Source organism: Ambystoma mexicanum, chromosome 1p (genome assembly GCF_040938575.1).
Source record: "Ambystoma mexicanum isolate Mex_15411 chromosome 1p, UKY_AmexF1_1, whole genome shotgun sequence".
NCBI classification, from domain to species: Eukaryota; Metazoa; Chordata; class Amphibia; order Caudata; family Ambystomatidae; genus Ambystoma; species Ambystoma mexicanum.
The window spans coordinates 411,623,987-411,650,233 of record NC_090921.1 but is presented as its reverse complement, the minus strand read 5'-3'; the positions used below and the strand labels follow the sequence as shown (position 1 = coordinate 411,650,233).

Sequence of the window (26,247 nt, the reverse complement as noted above, 5' to 3'; positions counted from 1 at the left end):
CTGCCGAAATCAGTAAGAACAACATTTTATGAAGGCATACAGCGTCATCAGTGACCTAGGTTACATAATGTACGAATACAAATGGCTGGTTGGTGTGACCCTATAAATAGGCTTTCTGCTCCTTAGGGGATGCCAGGCCATTGGTCCCAGCCCCGTATGTCCATCTTCTTCCAGGTGGGCTCCTCCTTGCGTGTCATCGGGCATAAAGCTGCAACTATTTGGCAATTATGTGAAGAAAAACAATACTGGGTCTTTGTCCAACCTGATGCGCACCTGGTACTGCAGACATCGGCGAAGAGAATCATTTGGGCCATCGCCTGCCTCGCAGCACAAATCACGTATCCTATAGTGAAGGCAACTGATCCCTGTTTTCAGATCTTTTCTGATCGATTGGGGGTCTAACAGTTTATGGTTGGTGATCTCGGACTGACTGGTGCCTTGGAATGCTGGATGTTTTGGGACTGGGGCTTTTGGGTGCTATTACTTAGAGCTGGGACAGGAAACGTTGGAAGCTCGTGCCCTCCTTCTCTTGGGATCGCTTTTCACAAAGAGCTCTCAAACATATCATGCCCTTGCAGGGCGCATTCCTTCTGGGATACGAAATGTTGGCAACATGAGACAATGAAGGGTCTATGAATCTCTGCAGCCCTGGCCTTTCTCACCGGCGCCCATGCTACAACCTATCCCTGCATGCATACACTTTATTTCTGTGTGTGTGGCTCAGGGCTGCGACCCTGGCTGTAGCACGACATTAGGCCTCGATTCCAATATGACTGCTACTATGTAAGATGGCGTTTGGTTCCACATATTCGCTGGACCAAGAGAAACATCCCCCATACTCCCAGCGCTATGGTCCTTGCTATGACCCCCTGCCCCTGTCACCTCCCCGAGTCCCTACTGCACACTTCCAGGCCTCTGTCTAATCCGAAAGCTCCGGGGGGCTTGGGACGATCATCCCCCCTTCCCAAAAATAGCTTGTGACATTCTTCCCTTCCATCATGCAAAATTGCATTTGTCATGGTGCAACGTTTTTCTAATGTGGCACCAGTGTTTTTTGCATTAGGGCAAACATTGCCCTAGTGCTAATACCATGAAATATTGCACTTGCACTGGTGAACGGTTTCTGTTACCTGGCATCACATGGTTATATGCACATACTGGTCTCATGGTTCTCACAGTCCTAGAGGACTCTGTATTCTCTGCACTAGGCAATGGGTGTAAAGACAACCTTAAACTGCAGCCAGTTGTACCCCTTCACTGCTCTTTGTGCTGGCAATTGGTTTCAGAAAAAACAATGTATTTATTAATGTGTTTCAGTTAATTAAAACCTTTTACATTTAAAATATACAATATAAAAGAAATCACCATATATTAACAATCCATGCAGGCAAATACATATATTCTCAAAAGAAAATGAAAATGGATTTTCACTAACCCAATAATATATAAAATATCATATCCTATTTCATTGAGATTGCCTGATATCAAAATATCACATTTATACCAAAACGTAAAAGAAAAAACGAAATATCACTTTCAATAATTACAATTTGCATTTTCCTGCTCTATGTCAATGACACGCAGCTCCACAAAACAGCATATTTCACATTGGGTCATTTTACGTTTCCTGGTTGCCCTCATTGAGTCCAACTATGGCTAGCTTCAATTAAACTTCCAACCAAACTCTATAAAATGACATTTGCAACCATTCAGAGAGGGAGTTTAAGCACTGTATCAAAAAATCAAAATTCTTAATAGTGTCAAGGTTATACACTTGGGAGATCAGATATTTGCAGTACATAAATATCAAGCTCCGGGCATTCCGTCAGTACATGCTTGGCCGACTCAAGTTGCTCCTTTTTCGTTCAAACCCTACCGGATCTTTCAGACACAGGGATCTTCAACATGGGGCCAAGTACAGTCCAAATTGGCATACGGTTCAACCGCAGTAACAATAGGAATTTTCTCAGATCCTTTGATGGAGACAAAACAAGGTAGGCCTGCAGTTTTTTAAACATACAAGCCATAAATGTTAGAAACCCTTATGACTTTAAACTGCTAAAATGATCGAAATTGCAGCCCCAATCCCACAGCTCCAGTGTTTTTGTAATGTCCTTTCTTATTGAGTAATAACTCTCATTCCAATCCGGTTTATAACCCATATCGTCAAATACTTGTTGGACTTGCATCGCATGGGCCACCCTTGTGATAGTCTCCATCTCCTTCCCTAACGAAAACATAAGTTGTTCTTTTTGGGAAGTCATGGACTTAATATAAAATAGTACCCTTTTTAAGGTCACAAAAGATCTGAGTGAGATCAGCCCCAGTTCTAATGTTATGATTTCTATACGTACACAGGACGGGAGGCACAATATCTTTTTCCAATACATACTTTCAATTTATTTCAACCATGCCCAGTTATCCATAGTTAGGGCCTCCAGACCATATGTCACAGCAGGAATAAAGCATTGGAAATACAGCATCCTTGCCCCCATCAAGAAAACCCCACCAGTTCTCCTAACATGTTGCAATATTAGCATAATCAACTGCAAAGACCTCCTAGTACAATCTCTAATACATTCAACATGTCCCTTCTGAGATTCAATCGTTATTCCCTGGTACATGTATTTATTTGTATACTCATTTGTATAACCCTTGATGCTCAGACGTGGCATTGCTATACCTTTTTTGCCAAAAAAGATTACTTGGGTTTGCCTTTGTTGATAGTCAACTCATTTAGTTGTACATAAGACCATAATGCTTCAGCAACCCGTTTCAGTCCCGTAAAGGTATGATCCAGGACAACCAAATTGTCTTTGTAGGCCATTAAGGAACAGGCATTACCACCAGTACTCGGGGGACAACGACTGGCCCTACCCAGAACACCAGAGACCTTGCAGGAAGAGATTAAAGAGCAAGGGAGCCATGCCACTACCCTGCTTCACTCCACAGCGTACCCAAACACGGCTAGTCAGCCCTCCCTCACCTTCCAATCTCACCTGTACCACATTGCTCTCATGAAGCAGCTGAACAAAGTAAAAATGGCACTCAGGACAATCCAAGAGTTCCAACTTGTGCCACAATCTAAATGTACTGATAGAATCAAAAGCTGCCTTAAGATCAATGAACATAGCATACAGGCATGGACTATCCTTTGTACTAGTTCTTTCAATTAACATGTCCATGACCCTTAAATTGATTACCGTACAGCACCCCGCTGTAGGACCAGTCTGAAATCTGTAAAGGATACCTGACTGGGCCTCCCATCTTTGCATTTTCTGCAGCATGAAGGATGCAAAAATCTTTCCTGTGATGTTCAACATAGATAAAAGCCTACAATTCACTGGATCCAGTGTATCTCCCTTCTTATACACAGGAATCAAGATGGCTGACTGCCAAGCTTGAGGAATCTGCCTACTTTCCAATACCTTGTAGAACAATCTACCCAAGAGTATCACCCACAACAATGTTGGCAGACCGTTTGGGCCAGGTGTTCTAGATGATTTCAATCTTTTTATTTTGTAATCAATATCCTCGTCTTCTATGGTGAACTCATTTTTGTTTGCATACTTACATATTTGTCGAGTTTTCCCTTAGGATTCCCCAAATACTTCAACCGTTGCGACTCACTGATGGGATTTATTATCCTAAGGGTCTTAGACTGTTAGCTAAGTATTGATGCAGTCACACTGTGTGAGACTAAACAACACGTATCTGCTTGGTATTAGGTAACCCACCTTTTGGTATAGTTCTGTACTACACACGTCGGTAGTGTGACTGAGCAGCCAGGCCTATCTCAAGAGGAGTAAATGTGAGCTGTAGAGCTGTAGCAATGACATTTGTCAATAGAAGTAACCAAGTGACACTTACTCTCAGGTTTTCTGTTATAAATAGTTATTTATTTAATTAAAATCAAGTTATAAATAAGCATTCTTTAAAAAGGCAATTCGTGTAACAATGTAAATATACTTTAAAAATACTTTTCAAACTCAGAACAAGTTAGTGGATAATCTTTGGATATGCTTCCTACACAATTCCTACACCCTGAGCAGACTTCAATCACAAGGACAGTAATGGCATTTATGTATCACACTAGTTATACTTGGCAGTTTCTGAGGTTGCAGGAAGGAAAGGTGTGTCTTGGTTCTCAGTATATGTGAGGACAACTAAATCTTCCAATGAAATCTAGACACCCCTTAATCTAGACCACCTATTAGGGACAGCAATATCAAAGTCAATGGGCTAGAAGGTTCCTAGTGACTTTTTCGAATGCAATATTTTCGAAATGCCATTTTGTCGGCACAAAATTGTGGGAACATTTTGTTTCGAATTTTTTTTTAAAATCCCCCCCAATCTCCCTTTTTTTATATAAACACTTTTTCTTTTACTTGTGAAACCCAAAAGAAAGAAAAAAACTTTCGACATTTTTTTCCGGCAATTTGTTTTGGACAAAATGGCATGTCGAAAATATTTTTTGATCATTTAACTGGATACCAGGCTAGAAGAGTCAGCAGGGAGCCAGGACAGCCAAATTCAATTTGAAACAGTCTATGGAGCTGAGGCACTTCTTAGACAAAAAGTCTTGCACAAAGTTAGAGAGTTTGTAGGAATCACTTGTAGGGTCATAAGCTGTTAAGCCTGTGAAAGGAGAGTTTGGATCAACTTAAAAGATAAGCCAATGCGATTCCCAACTGAGAAAAGCACAACTAAAAGACAATGAGGTAAGTACCCCAAGTCTAAACAGTACCTCTGGTTAGAAGAAGAGTGTTCCAGCTGAATTCTGTCCTGTTGCAGCGATGCAGATCCTGGGTTCCTGAGATTCAGTCGCGGGGACAAGAGGGAGGACGTCTGAAGGGCTCCTGCGGTGGCACTTTGGAGGTTGTTGGCAGCTACGGGCTCTTTTCGGTTCAGCAGCACTTCGCGGTTTCAGCGCTTAGTAAATGGCACTGTCGCAGCTCTCCGATGCCGGTTTGGCTTCCTTCACACCTTGGGTCCTGCACTCTAGTGAGGGGGTTAAGCTCTGGTCGTCCTGCTTCTGCAGGGTCCGTAGGAGACTCCTAGAGCTTCTGGATGGATTTCTGAATAGCACAGAAATTAGAATTCTCCCTAACATAGATACCAGCAGCGTCCTTCCTTCGCCTTTTAGGCCTCATGACCTCCTGTATCTTTCTAGTGCCAGAGGCCATGTTGTGCATGAGATCTCTTCAGTGGCTCCTGCAGGGCCAATGGTCCCAGTACCTTGGAGCCCTCACAGACACCCTCAAAGTATCCAGAGCAGTAGGGGGCGACCTTGGTTGGTGGGCCGCCAGTAGCAACCTCGTGGTGGGGGAGCCCTTCTGGCCTCTGCTGCTCCCGGGCTGATTGGTCACGGATGCACTGTTCTTCATCCTACAGAGCCTGAGGTCCTTTTTTAACCTCCCACCCTTCCATCTGCCTTTGAAGAGTCCTGATCTGCCTGACCCACAGACAGAACCATACTGCACCAGGTAGGGGTACTGCCATTGACCCTGCCCCATCTGAAAATAAAAAAGAAGCATTTAAAAACCGAAAATCGAAATGTACAGAAAAGGCATATTTTGCTGCTGAATTCACTTTAATTTGTGTAACTACATTGCGCTACTTAGCAGAGTGTTCTACCTTCCTGCTGCCTGCATTTTGCACAGAGAAATTGAATTCACATGGTTATTTTCGCCTGCGCATGGTGTGTTTATGATGTGCTTCCAACACGGCTTGCTTGAGGCAGTGAATCAGGAGGGCATTCCTCCATTGTCTGCAGCGATTGGCTGCTGCCTCTCTTTTCAAGCCAATCAGGGGATCGGTCAGGCTTTAGTCGGCTCCCTCACCAAATGCCCACTTCTAAGGCCCCTGTCTGCTTCCCTGTCCACTACCTGGACACTACCTGGTTCCTCTCTGCACACTAGCACCCTATTCACCAATGATGCTGCCGCCTCACTCCTCTATGAAATCCGGACTGCCTTGACATTGTCTCCTTCTGAACTATGGGTTAGTTCCCTCACTCTGGACTCATTCCTAGCCCCCTTTTGACTTTCACTGTACTTTGTGCTATTTCTCACATGTTTGCACTCTGATTGCATTGCCTCTTACTACCCTTTGCTAACACCTGAACCCAGTTTGTAATGTCAAATTTTGCTGTTTTCTGCTTTGGGTCTGAAAGTCAAATTTGGCTGTTTTCTGCTTTGGGTCTGAAATTCAAATTTTGCTGTTTTCTGCTCTGGATTTTCCTTGTTGCCCATTGCTAACTTCTCTGTATTTTGCCTGTAAACTGTTGCCTCTCTGTAACTTGCCTACCAGTGACTTCACTGCTCTTTTTTGTTCCGCACCTACCTGCCTTACCCCCTCCACCCCCTACTTCCCCCTCCTTTCCTCTCTACCACTCACATGGCGCTTTCTGTTTCTCCTATCTTTTCTAACTGCTTCTCCATTGACTATCCTTCCCTTTTCACTAAGTCTGGTAGGAAGAAGTTCAAAAAGGGTATCTTGGCCTCTAACCCTGGTCTTCCTATCACCGACACCTACTCCAACGCTTCCTTCAGACAGACCCTCATGACATCCTCTTTGTCGTTACTTCACCAGATCTATGGACTCTTCATATGATCTCTCTGCTCTATCCTGTCTCCTCCTCTCCCATTAATGGTGGCACTCGCTGGGAAGTTCTCATGGCTTCCTTTGACTCCTCTAAAGTCTTCATTAATGTCTATCTTAATGGCACTGTCATGGTCCAAGGCCTTCAGGCCAATCTCCTCCTCTTTGATAGGCGCTTCCCTTGCCTCATCAATTTCCTTTCATCTCCTGCTGTCCCACCCTGACCCCCCTTGGCTAACTTGCCCTCTCTCTCCTCCTCCTCTGCCCCACCTATGGCTCCTTCTCATCCGCAGGGTGTGCCACCAATCTAGACCCCCTCCCCCCGGAAGTCTTTAATGCTGGCAACCTTCTTCATCTTGCCACTCTCAACTCTCGCTCTGCTGTCAAACACTCCTCTGACATCTGCCACCTCCTTGAAGAACTTGACCTTGATGTCCTTGGTCTTACTGAGACATGGTTCACGGCCAGCTCTGTCACAAGCGTTGACACTCTCTTCCCCTGATGGTTACAAGATCCTCACCGCACCCAGCTCCTCCCGGTCTGGTGGTGTTGTAGCCCTCATCTTTCCTGAGTGGATTCCTGCCTCTATCATTCCCACTCAGACCTACTCCTCTTTTGAATGCCTTGTCTGCAGGGTCTCTCTCTCTCTCCTAGCCATTCTCATACCGTGGCTACTTTCTAGCGGCCTCCTTATCAAATCACCTAATTTCTCTCTGAGTGGCAGACCTCTCTTCCTCCCTCCTGGCCTCTACCACTCAACTCCTCCTGCTCGGTGACCTCAATATCCATCTTGACTCTCCTTGTTCCTCTGCTGCACTCTCCGTGACCTCTTCAACTCCCTCTCCCTTTCTATCTTCCCCTTTGGCCCAACTCACTCTGCAGGGTACACACTTGATGTCTTGATCTCCTCTGACCTCCCCCTCTCCATCCCTCTGACCACTCCTCTCTCCTGGAGCGATCACTCCCTCTTCTCCTCTCATCTTTCCCTCTCTTCCCCCCAGGCCAAGCCTTCCCCAACACTGCCACCTACCTTCTGGGACATCCGGCCCATGAAGCGTGTGTCAATTGAGGCTTTCACCATCACCTTCTCGCCCCCCCCGCCACCTCCGGCTGACCCACATCCTGACACAGCCCTGTGTCTGCTCTACTCTTCAATTTCTGACACTCTTGATGCACTTGCCCCTTTCATGAGGATCCGCTTGAAGTCCAAAGCCAAGTGTAATACCTGGTATGACTCTGACCTAGCTACACTTAAACACACAGGTAGGGTGGCTGAGAGGAAATGGAGGGCTTCTTGTTCATCCTCTGACAAACTGGCTTGTCACATTCTCCAAAGCAATACCGACTCTCTGTCCTTACCTAGAAGAGAGCCCACATTCAAGCCTGTGTCACTGCGGCATCTAACAACTCGGCCGAACACTTTAAAATCTGCAAGGAGCTGGCCAACCCTGCTGCAGTATCTACACCTCCTGTTGCCACGCAGGCTCTTGCAATGTCTTTGCATCTCACTTTATATAAAAAACCCAGACATCCTGTCCTCCCTCTCCTCTCCTCAACCTACTCTCCCCTCTCATTCTGTGCATGTGAACACTCCTTCAGCCACCCCCCACCCTCTTTCTCGTCCTTTCCTGTCTTCTCCCCTGACGTGGTCGCTAGACAAGTCCGATCTATGAAAGCCTTGTCAAAACAGGTTCATCCCTGTTTCTCTAAAACCATCAACGACCACATTGCTACCATCGCTCTGGCCCTTGCTGATTTTTGCAACCTCTCCTTTACCTCTGGAGCCTTCCCCTCCACTCTGAAGCACTCCCTTGTGCATCCTCTTCTCAAGAAACCCACAGCTGATCCTTCTTTTCTGGCCAACTATTTCCCCATTTCATTACTCCTTTTCCTGGCAAACTCCTAGAAAAGCTGGACATCTCTCAGCTTAACATTCATTCTGATTCTGTTGGCTCTCTCCACGACCATCAGTCTGGCTTTAGAGCTGCCAGAAATACAGAAACTGCTCTCCTGAACAACCCGAAAAGATCTGCTCTCTAACCTTGACTCTTAACATTCCCTCTGTCCTCATCCTACTTGATCTCTCTTCTGCCTTTGACATGGTCAACCATACCATCCTACTCAACCGTCTCCGTGTCAACCTGGGCATCACTGATCAGGCTATGGCATGCCTGACCTCTTTCCTGTCTGATTTACCCTCCCAGGTCCAAATTGGGTCCTTCCTATCATCTATCTCCCTTTCTACCTGTGGTGTTCCCCAAGGGTCTAACCTCTCGCCCTGGCTTTTCAACCAATACCTGCCAACTCGCACACTGCATTGCCATTTTCTACTCCAATTTCCAGTGCTATGCTGACGACACTCAACTCATTTTCAGGCTTCTCTCAGCCTCCTCCTCTCCTTCTTTCATCTCTGATTGCCTAACTGCCATTCAAGGTTGGTGTGCCGCCAACGATCTCTGCCTGAATGCCAGCAAGACAGAGATCCTCCTCATCGGCACACCTTCACCTTCCTTTCCCCTCACTCTCTGGCCTGCCTCCCTTGGCCCTCCTCCTATCCCCACCTGTGAGGCCAAGAACTTCGGGGTCATCTTTGACTCAACACTTTCTTTCTCTGCCCACATCTCTGATGTCTCTAAAAAGTCTAACTTCCAACTGCACCTCCTCAGAGGTACTCTGCCTTTCCTCTCTTTCCCCCAGAAGCTCACTGTCTTCAAGTCCTGGTTCTCTCTAGGTTAGACTACTGTAACAGCCTCTTTCTAAATCTACCTGCCTCTACTCTCTGCCCTTTGCAACTAATCCAGAACAGGACTGCGAGACTTGTCCTTGGCCCCAAGCCCTGTGATGGTATCTCTCCAGCCCTGAAACCTCTCCATTGGCTCCCAGTGGATGCAAGGATGAAATTCAAAATGCTCTGCATTGGCCACAAGGCTTTCTGGGGCCTGGATCCAAAATACCTTCAGCTATCCCTCCGCAAACACCTCCCCTCTCGGGCTCTTTGCTCCTCTACCTCTAACTCCCTCAGGGTCAGTCATTTTTCAAAGAAACTAGCTGGGGGTAGATTTCTGTCCTTGGCTGGAGCCTCCCTCTGGAACAGCCTCCCTGCCACTCTGAAACTTGAGGAGAACCATCTCTGGTTCCGGAAGCACCTCAAGACCTTCCTCTTTGCTTCTGCCTTCACCTCTCCTCTCCCCTCTTGATCCGTTCTCTCTTGGCACCGTGCGCCTGACCTACCCTCTTCCTTCCGGGCCCAGGTACCTGCTCACCGTCCCGCACTGCCTCTGGGCCACCCCTTGCACTGGGGTCTGTATCTGTACCCATACAGCCCTCCCACCCCCCCTTTTTGTTCTTCCTGCACTTATCAGACATACCCTGTCTGCTGCCTTAAATCCAGCACTTGCCACTTGCTGGCTGCACTACCACTGTTTGTTGCCTTTATTATTTGTTTATTTATGTATTTATTTTGTATTATTTATGTTTTTCCTTTGCTCCACACTTTCCACTCCCCTCCCCTCCCTCTTCCATGCACTTTTCCCCCTTTCCCTCTCCCATGCACTTGCGCTCTCTCAATGTCCCTGGGCCTAGTAAGATCTGTGTTTTTGTTATCCCTTGTTCCCCTCCCTTGCCTTGTCGCGCTCTGAAACACATGTGTATGAGCACGATACAAATAAAATATTAATATCAATATCTCTGAAGGGTTGGGGTGCTCACTGCGGGGACCTGCAGATGAATGGCCTCTGGTCAGCGATGGAAACCAGGTGGCATATCAACAGGCTGGAGTTGTGAGCCATCAGGTTAGCCCTGAGATCATTTGCTCCGTCTCTGGAGGGAAAGCATATCCTTATTCTGATGGACAATGCGGTTGCCATGCACTACTTGAACAAGCAAGGTGGTGTGCGCTCCTTCCCCCTCTGCAGAGAGGTGATGCAGCTTTGGTTCTGGCTGTTGGAGAACCGAATCTCGATCTCAGCAGTTCATCTGATGGGGACAGAGAGCAGTTTGCCGGATGCTCTGAGCAGGCAGAGCATGGTTTCACACAAGAGGAAGTCTTCTCTTGCTGGGGTACTCCATCAGTGAACCTGTTTGCCAAGGAGTCTAACAGGAAGTGCAGGCAGTTTTACTCGAGGGAATTTCCAGCGAACGGCGTGCTAGGTGACGCATTTCTGGTGGATTGATCCTTCCCTCTCCACTACGCCTTCCCTCCCATTCCTGTCATTCCTTGGATTCTGAGGAGGCTCAAGAGGTTTCGAGCATCCATGATCCTGGAGGAGGAGGACATAATACTCTGACCTTCTGCATCTGACCATCTGCCCACCTCTCCGGTTGCCTCGGCGGCCGGAACTCCTATCCCAGTCCGAAGGTCGGGGGCTACACCCGAACCAGGAATCCCTCAACCTACATGCGTGGCTCTTGAGAGGATGAGATATGTTTACTGGGACTTCTCTGAGGAGGTACTTGAGGTGTATCCAAGATCTTTGTATGCGTACATGTGGAGAAAGTTTGAGGCGTGGTGCAGGGAAGGCGAGATTGACCCCATCTCTTGCCATACCACTACAGTGTTAGAATTCCTTCTGTCACTGGCCTCAGCAGGACACTTGAGGTGTATCCAAGATCTTTGTATGCGTACATGTGGAGAAGGTTTGAGGCGTGGTGCAGGGTAGGCGAGATTGACCCCATCTCTTGCCATACCACTACAGTGATGGAATTCCTTCTGTTACTGGCCTCAGCAGGACAGCACAGCAGTCTAAAAAGACATTTGGCAGCCTTGTCTATATTCAAGAGGTCCCTGGATCAAGGTTCATATTTTACGATCCCGGTTATGGCCCAATCCCTGAAGGGCCTTGTGAATAGGCTTCCGCCAACTCCTTTTGTTTTCCCAGATTGGGACCTTAATCTGGTTCTAACCTTGTTGATGGCGACTCCCTTTGAGCCCATGCATACTTGTTCATTGCGGCTGCCTTCTTTGAAGACAGCTTTCTTGGTTGCTATAACATCCGCCAAGCGGGTTAGTGAATTACAGGCCCTTTGCTGCAGACCGCCCTTTTTGCGGTTCTTTCTGGAGAAGGTCTCACGGAAAGTGAGGCCTGGATTCCTACTGAAAGGGGGTATCTGAGTTTCATCTGTCTCAGGCCATAGACCTACTGGTCTTTTATCCACCGCTGCATCCTTGGAAAGAGGAGGAACGTTTCCATCGGCTGGATCCAAAAAGAGCCTTGAGTTTGTACATTGCGAGGACGGCTGCATTTTGAAAATCTGATCAGCTTTTCGTGGTCTATTCGCTAGTCCGTAAAGGTCTGGCGGTAACAAAGCAAACACTATCCCGGTGAATCATTTTGTGCATAGTGGAGTGCTCCCAATCCGCAGGCAGGGAGCTGCCTCCTGGCATCAGGGCACCCTAGACTAGAGGGGTCTCTGCTTCGATTGCCTTGCAGATGGGAGTCCCGGTTAAGGATATTTGTTGTGCGCCAACATGGTCCTCACTACACACATTCACTAGACACTACATTGTAGTAGTGGCTTAGGGGAGTATGCATGTTTTGGCAGGGCAGTACTCCAAAATCTGTTATAGCTTTCTGCCCACCTCCATTTGCCTCACTGCTTGGGGAGTCTATCAGATGAGGAATCTGCAGGAGAAAGACAATCCATTGAAGCAGAAATTACTTACCGTAATGTTCTTTCTATGTATTCTTCTCCCACAGATTCCTCATCTACCCAACCATCCATCCTCGCCTAGAAAGCTGGACGGTTGGTGTACACCTTCTTTGGTGGGTTGACACCTGGTTATGGTATTAGGAGGACCTTTTTCTGTTTTCATGCCGCATGTTTCTTCTCTCCACTAATAAAAAAAAAAGAAATTAGTTGTTCTTTCTGATCCTATGCAATTTCTGTTCCCTTTGGGAGGTTTATTGATGTTGTTAACCTCTTATGGGCTTGATTTTTCTCTCTGTTTCCCGGAAACGACCCAAAAGCCCGCAATAAAAAGCCTGCGTGGGAGATTTGGCTGAAAATTTCGACCATATTCCCCATTCGGTGCAAAGGGATGTGGGGGCTGCGAGGGTGTCCCCCGCATCCTTGTTCACTATATTGTGACCGGGGGTTGCAGCGGTGTCCCCCGCAGCCGATTCCAAAAAGTAAAAAAGGAAAGGTCCCTGCAGCGGCAGTTCCCGATCACCGAAGTGAAAGGCAACAGGCGTCGCAGGGACACAGCGAGTCGGCATTACACAGCGAAGTGTGCTGCCGCATGGTAAGTAGGGGGTGGGGGTGTCGGTGTGGATGGGGGCAGGGGGTAAGTAGGAAATGCTCTGGGTAGAAAAGACCGAAGGTTATTTCTGAAAAATAATCTTCAGTCATTTCTCCCTCAAACATTTCTGTCATGGGATTCTAACCCCCAATCCGGTTTTCCTGTGCAGTGGTCGAGCTCGGGAATAAAAGGGGGGAAACTGAGGTATGGGGCGTAGTGACGTGGTATATATGCGACGTGCAATGTCACGTCCCGAGCTGTCAATCAAACACCCGAGCAAGACGGATCGATGATCGACGACTGGGTCAAGCTTCACTACGCCCCCTGTCGAAGACTTTTTCCGTAGCAGCAGAGTTGGAGAGGATATCTATCAGATGACGAATCTGGGGGAGAAGAATCCATAGAAAGAACATTATGGTAAGTAATTTCTCTGTCTCAACATAAGCAAGGAAATGAACATAATTACCTATGAAGGTGCAAAGATACATATTTTTCACAATCTCTCCATGTTGACTATTGCAAAACCAAGAATGAAGACGCGTAACTTCGTGGTGTACAGAGAACATAATCTGATACCAGTGGGGGATATACTTTTTCATGAATGTTTGAGCATGGGCGAGAATAGATCTGTTCAATATATGAAAATTGGAAGTTGTCATTTGAAATCAATGGGGCGGACATTCTTACATTTGTAAGTGAGGAGGGCCAATTTATCTTGTATCTGGGTGTATACTAAAGGTTGATAAGTGAATTGATAGCATATTACAAATGTTTAACATGTGAATTGAAATGTTTGTGACAATTGTATCTTTCTCTAAAGGTTATGTATTAAGAGGAGGTGACCCTAAAGAGGTAACTGGGGTGTCAACAGCGTAATCCACCTGCTCATTAGCAGGTCCTTACGTGAGGCGCATGCCATTGGAATCAATTCATTTTACACCTGCATCTAAATCTCAAAAATTACTTTTTTTTACGCTTGCATATTCCACTCAAGCTCATTTTGCAGGCGTCCTGGGGCATAAAAGGGCAGCAAAGCAGAGATATAATTTCCTCCTTTGTCTCAGGAGAGCACTTTATTTTACGGCTGCCAGAGATTTTCATAATGGCCTAAACGAATATGTTCCAATGGAATATGCTTCACTTTAGCACCTGCGAATGAGCAGACAAATTCCATTGGAATCGATTATAAATCTACACCTGCAAAGCATCTTTTTAGGCATTGTTTTATGTCTCTCAAAATGGAGAGTAGAGGTGAAGAGTAATGAAGATTTTGCCTCGCTTTACTTTTGCGCTCCACTTTGAGAGGGACGAAAATGACATGTTGGGGACAGCAACACATAAGTGTAAGCATTGGGGTCCCCTGCATGCACTGACTGTTTTTAACAAAATGACCCTGTATTCTTTTCACAGGACAACTGCAGATAAACTTCATAATATTTGTGTTCCTATAAACAGCCATGTGCATCCAAAGACTGGTTGAGGAATGCATAAAATGCAGATATTTACAAATGATACATGTTGGTAATATATACATAATATATTGATTTTGTTTTTTTATATTTGTTGTATATATATAATTATGTATATAATTGCCTCTACAGCACAGAACATACCAGAAGACATAGAAACACCACTCAATACAGTCGAACAGCCAGATATTTCTGAGACTAAATCAGGTATTAATTTAAATGCACAAATTGTGATATGTTTCATAATACCTGGATTTTTTCAATGGTTCCTGAGCAAGGCACATATGTTTACAAAGCCTGATAAATGTTTATTAAATGATCAAATCAATTTATAGCATATCTTTAATATATTTAAAATCATTTTGATACAGGGGTTTGTATTCTTTTCAAAGATACCTGGCATGCCTTAATATAAATACTTGAGACGCCATGCAGGTGCATGCGTTTGATCATAGTTGACAATTATACAGTTGCATGCTCTCATTAGCCCTTTCCTCCTATCAGTGTTAGGCGTCTCTGCATATTGTTAGTGTCAGGGTTTGTGTGTCAGTCTGTGGTGTTGGGTGCAGCTCGTAAGCCCAAAGCATTAAATGGGGTTGCTGTCTTCCTTGGATGCCGGTGTATGGCAACAGTTCAGGAAATGTGTAAGTAAACCCTAAGTGAGTAAGCAGGTAAGTTAGTGATCTTTCTAAACATTCCTTAAAAGAAGTATTGGGAGCTTTTAAAGCTTGTGTTGGAGTTGCACCTTTTAATTCTGTCACATGGCCCTTGAAAGGTGTTTAAGGGCTACAGGTTGAGGAGGAGGGGGAGTCACAACTCTGCTTGCTCATTGCTTCCACGGGCACCACCTGTATTATTCTTAATTGGTCCCCAACTGTCTTGTCTCTGAAGTTGGATCCTAAAGAATATTACCAGCTGAGGTTTTTTTTTGGGACCCAGATATTTCTCACCAGGAAAGGGATCTTGCCTCTCTCCTGTCCCGGCTATCTCTATGCTTAGTACAGAAGTGGTGCCGTGACGTCAGTGAAGGGTCGTCCATAAATGAACTACAGGAAGGAGCGAGAAGCTTTTGGGTGATCCAAACTAGCCTCCCCGTCCTCACTTAGCACTAGCTGAGTCCCATTGCATACAAAAACACAGAATCCGTCCTATTTAGACTGCCTGGATACTTCATGTAGTTTTATTGTAGCTGCAAGGACCTGACACGGCATGTTCAGGCTTAGTTTACAGGTTTACAAGTAAGCCCTGCATAGTAAGCCACACTTTAGTCGCTGCTCAGAGTTTAAGAAGGTGCTGGGTTACTCAACGGGACTACATTCTTCCATGAAGTGTGAGTTAATGTCTATATGCCTGACCAGTGGAATTTCTTCTAGATCTCAAGAAAAGCAGGTAGCAGGAAGATAGGTGGTGGCAGCTGATATTGGGACAGTCGTGCCCAAACCAGTGCAACAAGTAGGATAAGGCCATATGGCTTAAGTATGGGTATTTTCATCATTGGTATCTTTCATAGGTTCACATGCTGTTGAATATTCCCCAATATCAGGCTTGGAATCCTCAGTACCTAATAGTGCAGTTTCCATTGTAAATAACAATGAACTGCACTCATTTTAGGGATCTATCAGAGCCATGGTTGCTTCATTTGCTCTCTAGCCAATAGGTACTCTTTCACTTAGCTCCACCTTTAGAGGCTATTTTCATTTTGTTTTAACACACGGGCAGTGTGTAACAATGAGCCTCACTAGGGGTTAGAGGAAGGGTGGCATGTGAATCTATGAAAGATGCCAAAGCTGGAGAACCGTAGTTACAGTTAAGTAACTTTTACTTCTCAGTATTGGATCTTTCATAGATTCACATGCCGTTGGAAAGATTGCAAAGTAGTTAAGAAATACTTTTAGACAAATAGGAGAAAATGAAAGCGGCTCATATCCCAGGATCAGGTTGTGCAGTTCTGCCTAACCGTCTATCGACTCATCTGAATTGTTCCTGTTGATGCATTGACTGCTCCTGAAGGTGTGCAGGACTTTCCATGTGTCCACCCTGCAGACGTCCTGGAGTGGCACCCACACCAAGAAGATCACTTTGGAATATCTAGTCCTCACGGAGTGTGCACTTGGCTAGCCAGGGAGCAGTCTTCCAGCCTTTGTGTGGCAATAAGCAATAGAGGCTGACAGCCATCTTGCGAGTCCTACCTTGGCTTGCCAGGGAGCAGTCTTCCAGCCTTTATTGGCAATAAACAATACAGGCTGACCGCCATTTTGCGAGTCTAGCATATGAGTCCCCTTTACCAGTACCATTCATTCCAAACACTATGAACAGTTTGTTGGAATGGCAAAAAGACTTGGTGCGGTCTAAATAGTACGTAAGTGCCCTTTTAATGTCCAAAGAGAGTTCTGCAGACATACAAATGGACTAAAGCAATTCGGGAGCACCAGCGGTTCATTTAGGTGGAAAAAGGAAGGAGCATTCAAAATAAACTTGGAATGGAATTAATTTGAAGGATCATTCTGTAGTTATGGAACATACATTGAATGTGCATGAAGCTTGGCTGAAGTGATAGCGACCAAGAACACAGTTTTCCAGGTAACGTACTTGATGTCCGCTACATGCAAGATCTCAAATGGTTGGAACATTAATCTTGTAAGGTGTGTAATGCGCTCCCACAAGGGAGCAATATAGTGAACTGGGGGCAAATGTCCGGGAAAGATACTTCATGTATTTATTTATTTATTTATTATTATCCTCTGTGGTGGGTTAGAAGAAGGACGCAGACACTGTGAAGAAATCTCCAGAAAGATTTATTAAATAATAGGAAAAAGACGTATCCCTCCCTATGACAATGGGATATTCCCAGTCTATATAAATAACTACGGTGCTTGTCAGTTATCAGGAAATGTCCAAACAAATGAGTCTGCTGTCCCAAAACTAATCTTAACTGACCCTACCACTATTCAAACTCACTCTGTAAGGAGAATGACTCCCCTCTCGGATGATGCAGTGTTCGGCTTTTACTTTAAAGTTTGCATTAATATACTTGTTAGGTAGTATTTGCATCTTGTGTGATAGTCTCTTCACCTGGTGAGTGCCCAGCGCTGTTTGCTGGACTATTGGGGTTAAGTGTGAGTGGGAATCTTTTTTTCTCTCTCACCCTTTCTTGTTTTGTACTCTGGGCACCCCTTTTTGGGTTTTTATGGAGTCTACTTTCCTCCATATTTTGGCTGACATCTGTAGTTTTCAATGGTAGCACACAGCACCTTATGTGCAGGGCTAGTGGAAGCTCCTTGAGCGACCCTCTTTGGTTTTATTTTATTTCCTTATGAGAACTACTGTTCCCAATGATAGGAGTGTACTTTTATCCTACCTACACATTTATTGTGTAACCAGCACCCACCCTCCCCCCAACCTTATGTGGAGTGCTGAGGGGACACTTTGGGCCTGATTCACAGAGCGTTTTTCTATGGGATTGAGCCATTATAAAACGCTTCTGTGAATCAGGCCCATTGTGTCTCTTTTTCCATTCTCCTGTAACTATTTGGTTACAATAACAAATCCATCTGATTGGCTGGTGGCAGTGGATACTTTTTCTACCAATTTTGTGAAACTTACAATGCTGGCAGTAGTCTCAGCTGTGGTAAGGCTTACATGGGACACCATTGATCCAAAATGGTTCCTGTCTTCTTTTTTCGACAACTCACAATGGTTTGTTTTTTCTTGGTCCTTCTTCTGCCGTGCTGAGTGGGTGAGGTCCTTGCGTTTCTTTTGTCTTCACCGGGATCCCTTTGTGAAACCCACCCAAAGGCACCAGTGTGTCTGGGAGGACAGAAAGCTTGGAAGATTCCGAAACTCTACAGGTCTTTGTCCTCCAGTGTGCCCGCTTAGATCCAGTTCTAGCAATTGTGAGGTTGGGTACCTGTGTATAGCGCATGTCCCCATGATTCAGTTTATAACTGGTCTTTAAATATTGGACAATGAGGCATACATTATGAGTATGAAAAGAAAAGCATTTATTCCATATGTGCCCTTATGTTGACACGTGCTTCGACCAATCCTGCTCTTTATCAAAACAGGGCAATTAATCTAGTAAATAACAAACGTCCAAATAGTACAGGATGGTGATCAGATATACAAAAATAAAACATATATGGTAAGAATTGCGTTGCATCAAATTATCCATGGTAACATTACCAGTGCAAACGATTATTTAGTGTATACAAAATCAAACGTGGGCTACACCAGATATGTAATGAAGCAAAGGAGGGATTGAAAGGGGGTAGGCGAAAGGGAGGATTGTAGGGCAAAGGAAAAAACAGAAGACATCTTCATAAGTATATGCAGTGATACGAAAGAAGAAAGAAATCAATTTAATACTGAGAAAATTGCTTTGTAGAGAGAATGAAAATGATTGAGTATATACTTTTATTAGTATGGGTCTAGCTGTCAGTATCTCTGGCTTAGCTGGACAATCAGCATGCTCGTTATCAAGAATATGCCAGGTTTCCAGTGCTGGCATTAGTGCCTTGTATGTATAATATGTAACATGAGTGCAAAAATGTAGCCAAAGTGCTATGATTGTTCTCACCTCATGTAGTCCTGTCACTCAGATGAGTGGGTTCACTGTGTATAACAGTTAGTTGGGATAGTTCTCTGAAGTCCTGTGTAGGCAAATGTGTATTGTTTGCATGTGTTCATGCACGAGCAAACATCTTAAGAAATGTATACAAGTTTGCTCACTTGGCCCGTGTTCATTAGGCTAGATATGCCATACATCCAAGGGAAAATGCTATTGTGTAAAAAACTGCCTTAAAGCGCAAGCAAGCTGATGAAAAGTGTCAGAAATGAAGACTTAAGGGATGGCAGAAATGCCGATATGAATGGCTTGTCTTATTCATGCGCGATCATGTAACGAATTGCATTTTGCTCACTGTAAGAATGCAAGAATTTAAGAAAATGTGAGCGCGTCCATCAGCGCTTGCAATACAGCTATTCTATGTCCGCTGTAGCGTTCTGACAACCATTGGGCTCATTATGCAAATGCATATTCGTTTATACAGTGAATGCGCCTCCATTGGCGCTTGATCTGCAACTATACTGCGTCCGCCACGGTCCATGATAGCATTACGCTTAAGTCTAACGCTCAAAGCTAGATGTGCTGGGAAATGAGCTTATCTGTGTCTTGAGTATGGATCCCTGTATTAAGGCAGGATCCAAGCCTGATGGCGCGCCACGTTCCAAATGGGACACACCCGCCATCAGGTTGATTCTATATGCTTATAGACGCAACGTCTCCCCCGTGACACCACACGCATACTTGTGACATTATGAATTGCGGAACTACTGTGAGCGATTCGATTTGGAAGGGCAAGGCGGTCTGCATGATGTAAATTTCCATATTAGTGTCAAGGCACCAGTTTAACATGAACAGTTTTTATATAGTGAAAGGTGTTGCTTAATCTAAGTTCATAATAAAATATCAAAATAATATGGTAAGTGTGATGTGGGTCTTATAACCCGAAAAGTCTAAAGTTAATAGTACTAGATGGTTAACCAGTTACTGATTTGTTTGTTGCTCCCACTGATACATTTAACGGGGGTTATGGCACCCCTGGGATTGTAATACTCTGCAACTTCCACTCGATGTCGGACTATGCAGAGCATGTGACCTAAACAGATCCACAAGCTCCAGAAATATAATTATTGCTGTGAGCACAATATGTTACCAATCCGGACTGGCTCATGTTTGTACTTCTACAGCGTTGTGAACTTGAATGATCAAGCAGATGGGCATGTTCCTCACTGACACCAGATGATGTCCTGTGGGATAAATTAGTTAAATCAAACTGGTTTCTCCGCTGGTGGTTCTCATCGGTGTCTGTCACTCACTCTCTGTTTGTTCGGCATTCCGATATCCCTTCGGTTAACCGGTGCAGTGGCTGATACCTCGGCAGGTTGGTGTCGGTGTAGTTAACTGGACAGCCTGCCCGCCACAACGTCTCTGTGGTCACGCCACCAACAGGTTTTGGTGTTCTGTATTTTTGGTCCATCACCGATTCTGCAAGGTGGATCAGAGCAGTTCTGAACTTCGCGGGCTCTGTGGCTCTCGTCATTTACACCTCTCACCTGTGTTATGCTATCAGGGGGCCACGCATGATGGTGTATGCGTCTCTCTTCCTCTCGGCTTGGCATGTCTCTCTAAAAACTCCTTGTCGCAGTGAATTGGAGGTTTCTCCTTAAAGAGACAGATCCCGTTCCATGATTATCATGCTATATGTAAACTTTGTATTCAGCCCAATTTCTGGATTTATTGCTGTTAGACATCTCAGATTGTCCCATGTATGCCATTATTGGAACTGGCTTAGGGAGTTCCTCAAAGGAACTGTAGTCTCTCTCGGTGAGGTTCCACTTGTGCAGACCTCTAGGGAGGGTCTTGAGGAGCTTTTGCCTGCTTAGTGCATCGACTCTGGAGTTGCTGATCCCGAATGGTGCCAGAAGACAAGAAATACTCCTTGTTGCAGTGCTCATTTCCACAGTTTCTGTGCTTTGGCCGAGAGGATTTCTGTTGCTTACCTGCCTGAATCCCGTTTTGGTGATATCCATCACTACTGAGATTGAGTGGTCTTACACAGGTGCTCTGAGAAGTGACGAGACTTCCTGCTTTTTGTCTTTTGTCCCACAGTTCTCTCATCATATGTTGCTAGAATGACCATGGAATTTGCCACTTTATTCGTTGTTGCTGCTATGGTACTAACATGTTTGCCAAACTCAAGTTGTTTTCCTTCTTTGTCCTGGGGGACTGCACATGGGGAAGGCAGGTTGGACAATCTCTTCCTCGCAGCCGCAAAGACCACAGAGTATGAGCTTGTCTGTGTCCTTAACTATTTTGGGACATTACTTGGTTCCCTGCATTTTGTGTCCAATTGCTACCTTCTGGCTGGAGCTGTGTTAAGATGGATTTCCATAATCAACACTGAGGGTGGATTTTGAGAAGCCACCCTAGTATGGTGAACAGGAAAAACACCAACGTCTAGCCAACACAATCAAGATAGGTAGCAGTGCAGTAAGGCTTAGACTTGGGGGGGGGGGGGGGTCTGAGAGTGGTCTAGGGCTACAGTGAGTCTACACAGAACAACACCAATAATTCCGGTTAGACAGGTCAATACAGAAATATACAATGATTCATTAGCCCTTTAAAATACACACTAAGCAAATGAAACATCTACACAAATATTGTCACATACTTACTATAAAACAGATACTTAGACATATATGTGTTCCCATTAGGAGAAGATAGAAAGCATTTGATTCAATAACAGGTGCAAGTCAGATATGTACTCAGTTGCATGCAGTTCAGTAGTAATACCTCATATCAACCATAAAACAATTTCTTAACACTTAGTAAGTGCACCCCTAAGATGGTTTGGGGCCTTGTGCCCTAGAGTCACCAATTCCAAAGTTATACTTTTCATTTAGCTTTACTATGTGATTGGACAAGGACAGTGGTTATGACTCTAGTTCATAAAGTCAAGGACAGTTCAGATAAGCAACTCTCTCTCAGTACCACTACACTAGGATAGGCCCAGGAAGAGATCTGTGACCTGGTTACGCCAATCAAATTCAGGGAAGAGAGTGGGACATGACTTTACGCCCATGTAACCCATTGGAGGACAGGGGTGAGAAGAAACATGTGTGTTAACTTACCCTCTGACTCCAATGTATCTAGAGGCCACTTCTGAGGTTCCCTAATCCGTTGGGTACACAATCTTCTGTGCTTGGTCGATCGAGGGAAACCCAGGGTTCGCGGGTGCAAAGGTCGCTTTCGGACACATGTCGCAGTGCTCGAAATCTAGGTTTCAGACACCTTCCAGCTGAACACCCTTGTGAAGAAAAGATGAAGACTTCTGTGGAACAAGCTACCTCAAGACACTTCTAGGGAGCGAAAAAGATGGATTGCAGTGGGAGTCACCACGATCAGATGGTGACAGTCGATCTTCAACGAATCGACAAAGGATCAGGCCCTGCACGGCTTATGTTGATACCAGAAGACTGAAAATGTAGTACAAGCTGAAGATCCTCCAATTCCCAAGGATGCACTCAGAACAACGACAGCTGCAGCAAGGTAACTCAGGAGAGAGCTGGTCTGTCCAACGGTTGGTCCCTGGATACTTTGAAGGCACAGATACTTGAGCAGGGGCTGAGAGTGGTCGTTCCCACTGGTCTAACCTTGTGCATTCTTATTCTCATATGAGCCATCTGTGATACTCATTGATCAAATTGGGGCAAGTCGCTTCCCAAGACTAACTGGGCTGGCAAATTGGAATTATGGCCACAGTGACTTTCATGTCTTTTCCCAGGATGGTTAAGGGTATCTTAATCTCAGGATAAACATCACTGTGATCATGGATACATTGTATCTCCTTTTGGAAAGTTCCCCTCCAACCATTGGCCAGAAAATGAGGGTGGATGGAGCAAACCTTGCTTCCGCTATCTAAGCCTGCCCAGATTGTACTTCCTTGTACAAAGCCTTCTCGGGACAACGCCACAGTGTTGAGTGACGCAGGTGCGCAGGAGACGCTGCCCGATGATACGAAGCATTCAATGTTACATCCACGCCTCCGAGCCTTTAAGAACAGAGGATTGGACCCTCTGTGGCAAAGCCCTCGCAGGACAAAGCCGCAGTGTTGAGCGATGCAGGTTTTTGGCAGCGATGGGGTTGCAGCGCAGATTGTGAGCACAGTCAACTTCACCCCCCATCTGCCACCGCAAGGTAAGAAGTTGCGGGGTGGGTGAGTAGCATTGCAACACTCCATGCAATCCCCTGATCTTGCGCGTCTGTCCCTTCTCTCTCTTACACCCACGTTGTTCCTCTTCGCTATTGTTCCGCCCATCCCCCTTCCATCGCCCCTCCCTTTGAAAACCTAGGCCTTGCTCCCCCTGCCTTCCATGCCACGCACGTTCCCTCGCAACTTAGTCCTAGTCCCCCTCACTTTCTCTGTAGCTGCGTCCCCACGTTACCTGTCCACGCTTCCCTGGCCTGCGCATCCCTCTCAGCGCTGCTCCCACGCATTAACTCTGTGTTGCTCCCCATGCAGCTTATCCCAGCGATGCTCCCACACAACTATCCCCACACCCTTGGCCTAGCGCATTCCTCTCTGCATTGCTCCCTACGCATTAACTCTCTGCATTGCCCCCCATGCAACTTGTCCCTGCTCCCCCGGCCTAGTGCCCCCCATGCTATGCTTACCTCCTCTCCTTCCTCCTAAGGCTCCCCTTAGCCATGTTTAGTGCACTGTTCCCTGCCTGCGCCTCGCATCCTATGCCCTTACATCCTGTGACCACTGTACTGTTCAGTCCACTGTTTTGCATTTCACTACTGTATTTGTCTTTCCATTCCATTGTCTGCCTTCCACTCACATCCAGGTTCCTTGGACTACCAGTGTTTTGCTTTGTTAGGTTACTATTGTATTGTTTACATGCTGCATTGCTTGCATTTCTCTTCTTCCCCTCTAGGGGCCCTTTAGACCATCAGATGTGTATTCTGTACTGTACTTGCATTCTTACACCTTGAGCTCCATTGTATTGTATTTTTGATGCGTGCACTGTTCTCTCCACTCACGTTAGGATCTTGCAAATCCCTTGCTCTTGTACTTTTTGCTGCCCCTCCTTGTGTTGACCCCCCTGTGTGCCTCCCTCCGGTTTTCCCCTAGCATGCTCCCTTCCTTACTCTCCTCGCTGCACCCTCTATGGTGCTCTCTGTCTCTCCTATCTTCTAACTGCTATACTATCGACTATCCTATCCCTCTCACTAGATCTGGTAGGAATAAGCTCAAAAGGGACACCCTGGTCTACAACGCTGATACCTATCACTGATACCTACACCAATGCTTCCTCCAGCAGACCCTGGCTGACATCCTCTATGTCGTTCCCTCTCCAGGCCTATGGACCCCACATATCGTCTCTGTTCTCTATCCTTTTACCTCCTCTCCCATTAATGGTGGTACAGAGTGGGAGGACCTCCTGGCGCCTTTCCACTCCTCCAAAACCATCATTAATGTCTACTTAAATGGTACTGTCTTGGTCCACGGCCCTCAGGCCAATCTCCTCCTTTTTCATAGATGCTTCTCCTATCTTATCAACTTCCTTTCTTCTCCTGCTACTCCTATCTACCCCTCTCTGGCTCCTCCGCCGTCTTCTTCCTCTGCCACCTCTCTGGCACCCTCTGCTGCTTCTCTGACTTGTCTCCCTTCTCGTCCATCCGCGACCCCTCTGGCACTCCCCGCTACTTCTCTGGCCGCTCTGCCTTCGCCTCCTTCCTCCACCTCTCTGGCACTCTCTTCTTGCTCTCTGACTGCCCTTCTACCTTCTCCTTCCTTTTCTGCCCATTCTCTGGCTCCTCTATCACTTCTGCAGGGTGTATCTCATGCCTGTACCCCTCCACTGTGGTCTTTCAAAGGTAGCAATCTGTTCCACGTCCTTAAATCTCGCTCTGCTGTCAAACACTCCTCGGACATCTGCCATCTCCTGGAAGAGCTTGATTTGAATGTACTCGGTCTGACCGAGACTTGGTTCACAACCAACTCTGTCACAAGTTTTGACACTCTCCTCCCTGATGGCTACAAGACCCTCTTCGAACCCAGAACCAATCGGCCTGGAATGGGAGTAGCCCTGATCTTCCCAGATTGGATCCCTGCTTCTGTCATTCCTACGCAGGCCTACTCCTCCTTTGAATGCCTGGTCTGCAGGCGTTCTATCTCTCCTGGCCTCTCTCACTGTTTCCACCATCTACAGGCCGCCTGCCCAGTTTGCCCTCTTCCTCTCCGAGTGGGCTGACCTCCTCTTCCCCCCTCGCCTCCACCTCTCAACTTCTCCTCAGAGAACTTATTTTCTGATGTTTGTTAATCTGCTTAGAACCACATGCTGTGCATATAGTCCGACATCCAGTGATAACCGCAGAGTATTGCATCTTATCTTTCGGGGACCGAAAGGGGATGTCAGCATAGGCGTGTCTGTAACACTATCCCTATCGTGATGTGTATTGTACCCAAAATCCCTCACGCGCCGAGGTCCCTCAGATTGTTTTTTCCACCCAGATAACTGGTCGCCCTATAGCGGAGCTCTTACAAAGAGACATTGTTTATCTTATACCGACTTGTCGGTTATTCCCCGTTAAGTCACTTCGGTCACAAGAACATCTTCGACGAAGACTGTGGTGGATTCGTTTACGGCTGTGAATTTCAGTGCCTAAAATCCGGCAGCTGGATTTTCCACGTGGTCGGGCCCTCTGGCCGACCTCTACAGTAGGGAGAGTGGGGTCGGGGTGGCCATATTGTCGGTATGTCATTCCTCCTTTCCCCTCTTTACCCTTTTGGTCTGGTCATCTTTCCCTTTGGCTATGGAAAGGACTCCTTTTAGATTCTGCCCTATGTGTAGGGTCAGATATCCTTGGAAGGACGAACACAGGACGTGCAACGCCTGTCTCCCCCTAAAGCACGACGAGAAGTGGTGTGCAGCCTGTAAACTCCTTCGGCCTAAGAGGAGCGCTGTGTAAAGCGGTGGGCCGCGTACGGTATGTCACGGGTGAAACCCCCTTTCCCCACCGCCACACCCGCTGAGAGTGACGGGGGCACCTCGGATGACCAAACATCCCTTGCGGATGTTTTAGACCTCGAGGCGGACACTTCTAGGTCCACCACGCCCGTCCCGACCCTTTAAGGCCTCTCTCTGGTCTCGCTTCAGTGACAACACCCGGCGACAGGGGCGTACAAATGCATCACACTAAGAAGACAACCCCTACACCATTTTCGACGTCTTCGTCGAAAAAGGTGAAAGCCCCAACAGGGCCGCCAAAAATGTGGACGGTTTCCTCGGATCTCTCAGATCCAAAGCCTTCCCCGTATCCGCAGCAGCGTCTTGCGACTGGGAAACCAAAATTAAGTAAGGGCGTTA

General features: G+C 46.1%; 1 protein-coding gene across 2 annotated transcripts in view; it reads left to right on the top strand.

The window, feature by feature from the left end:
* The window catches only part of CPAMD8 (C3 and PZP like alpha-2-macroglobulin domain containing 8), a 1,947,746-nt gene that overhangs the window by 1,826,642 nt on the left and 94,857 nt on the right, over positions 1 to 26,247 (top strand). For both annotated transcript variants that reach the window (XM_069649211.1, XM_069649210.1), the window contains exon 41: positions 14,443 to 14,517. In XM_069649211.1, the coding sequence (XP_069505312.1) occupies positions 14,443 to 14,517 (75 nt within the window). The remainder of the gene's footprint in view (positions 1 to 14,442; positions 14,518 to 26,247) is intronic.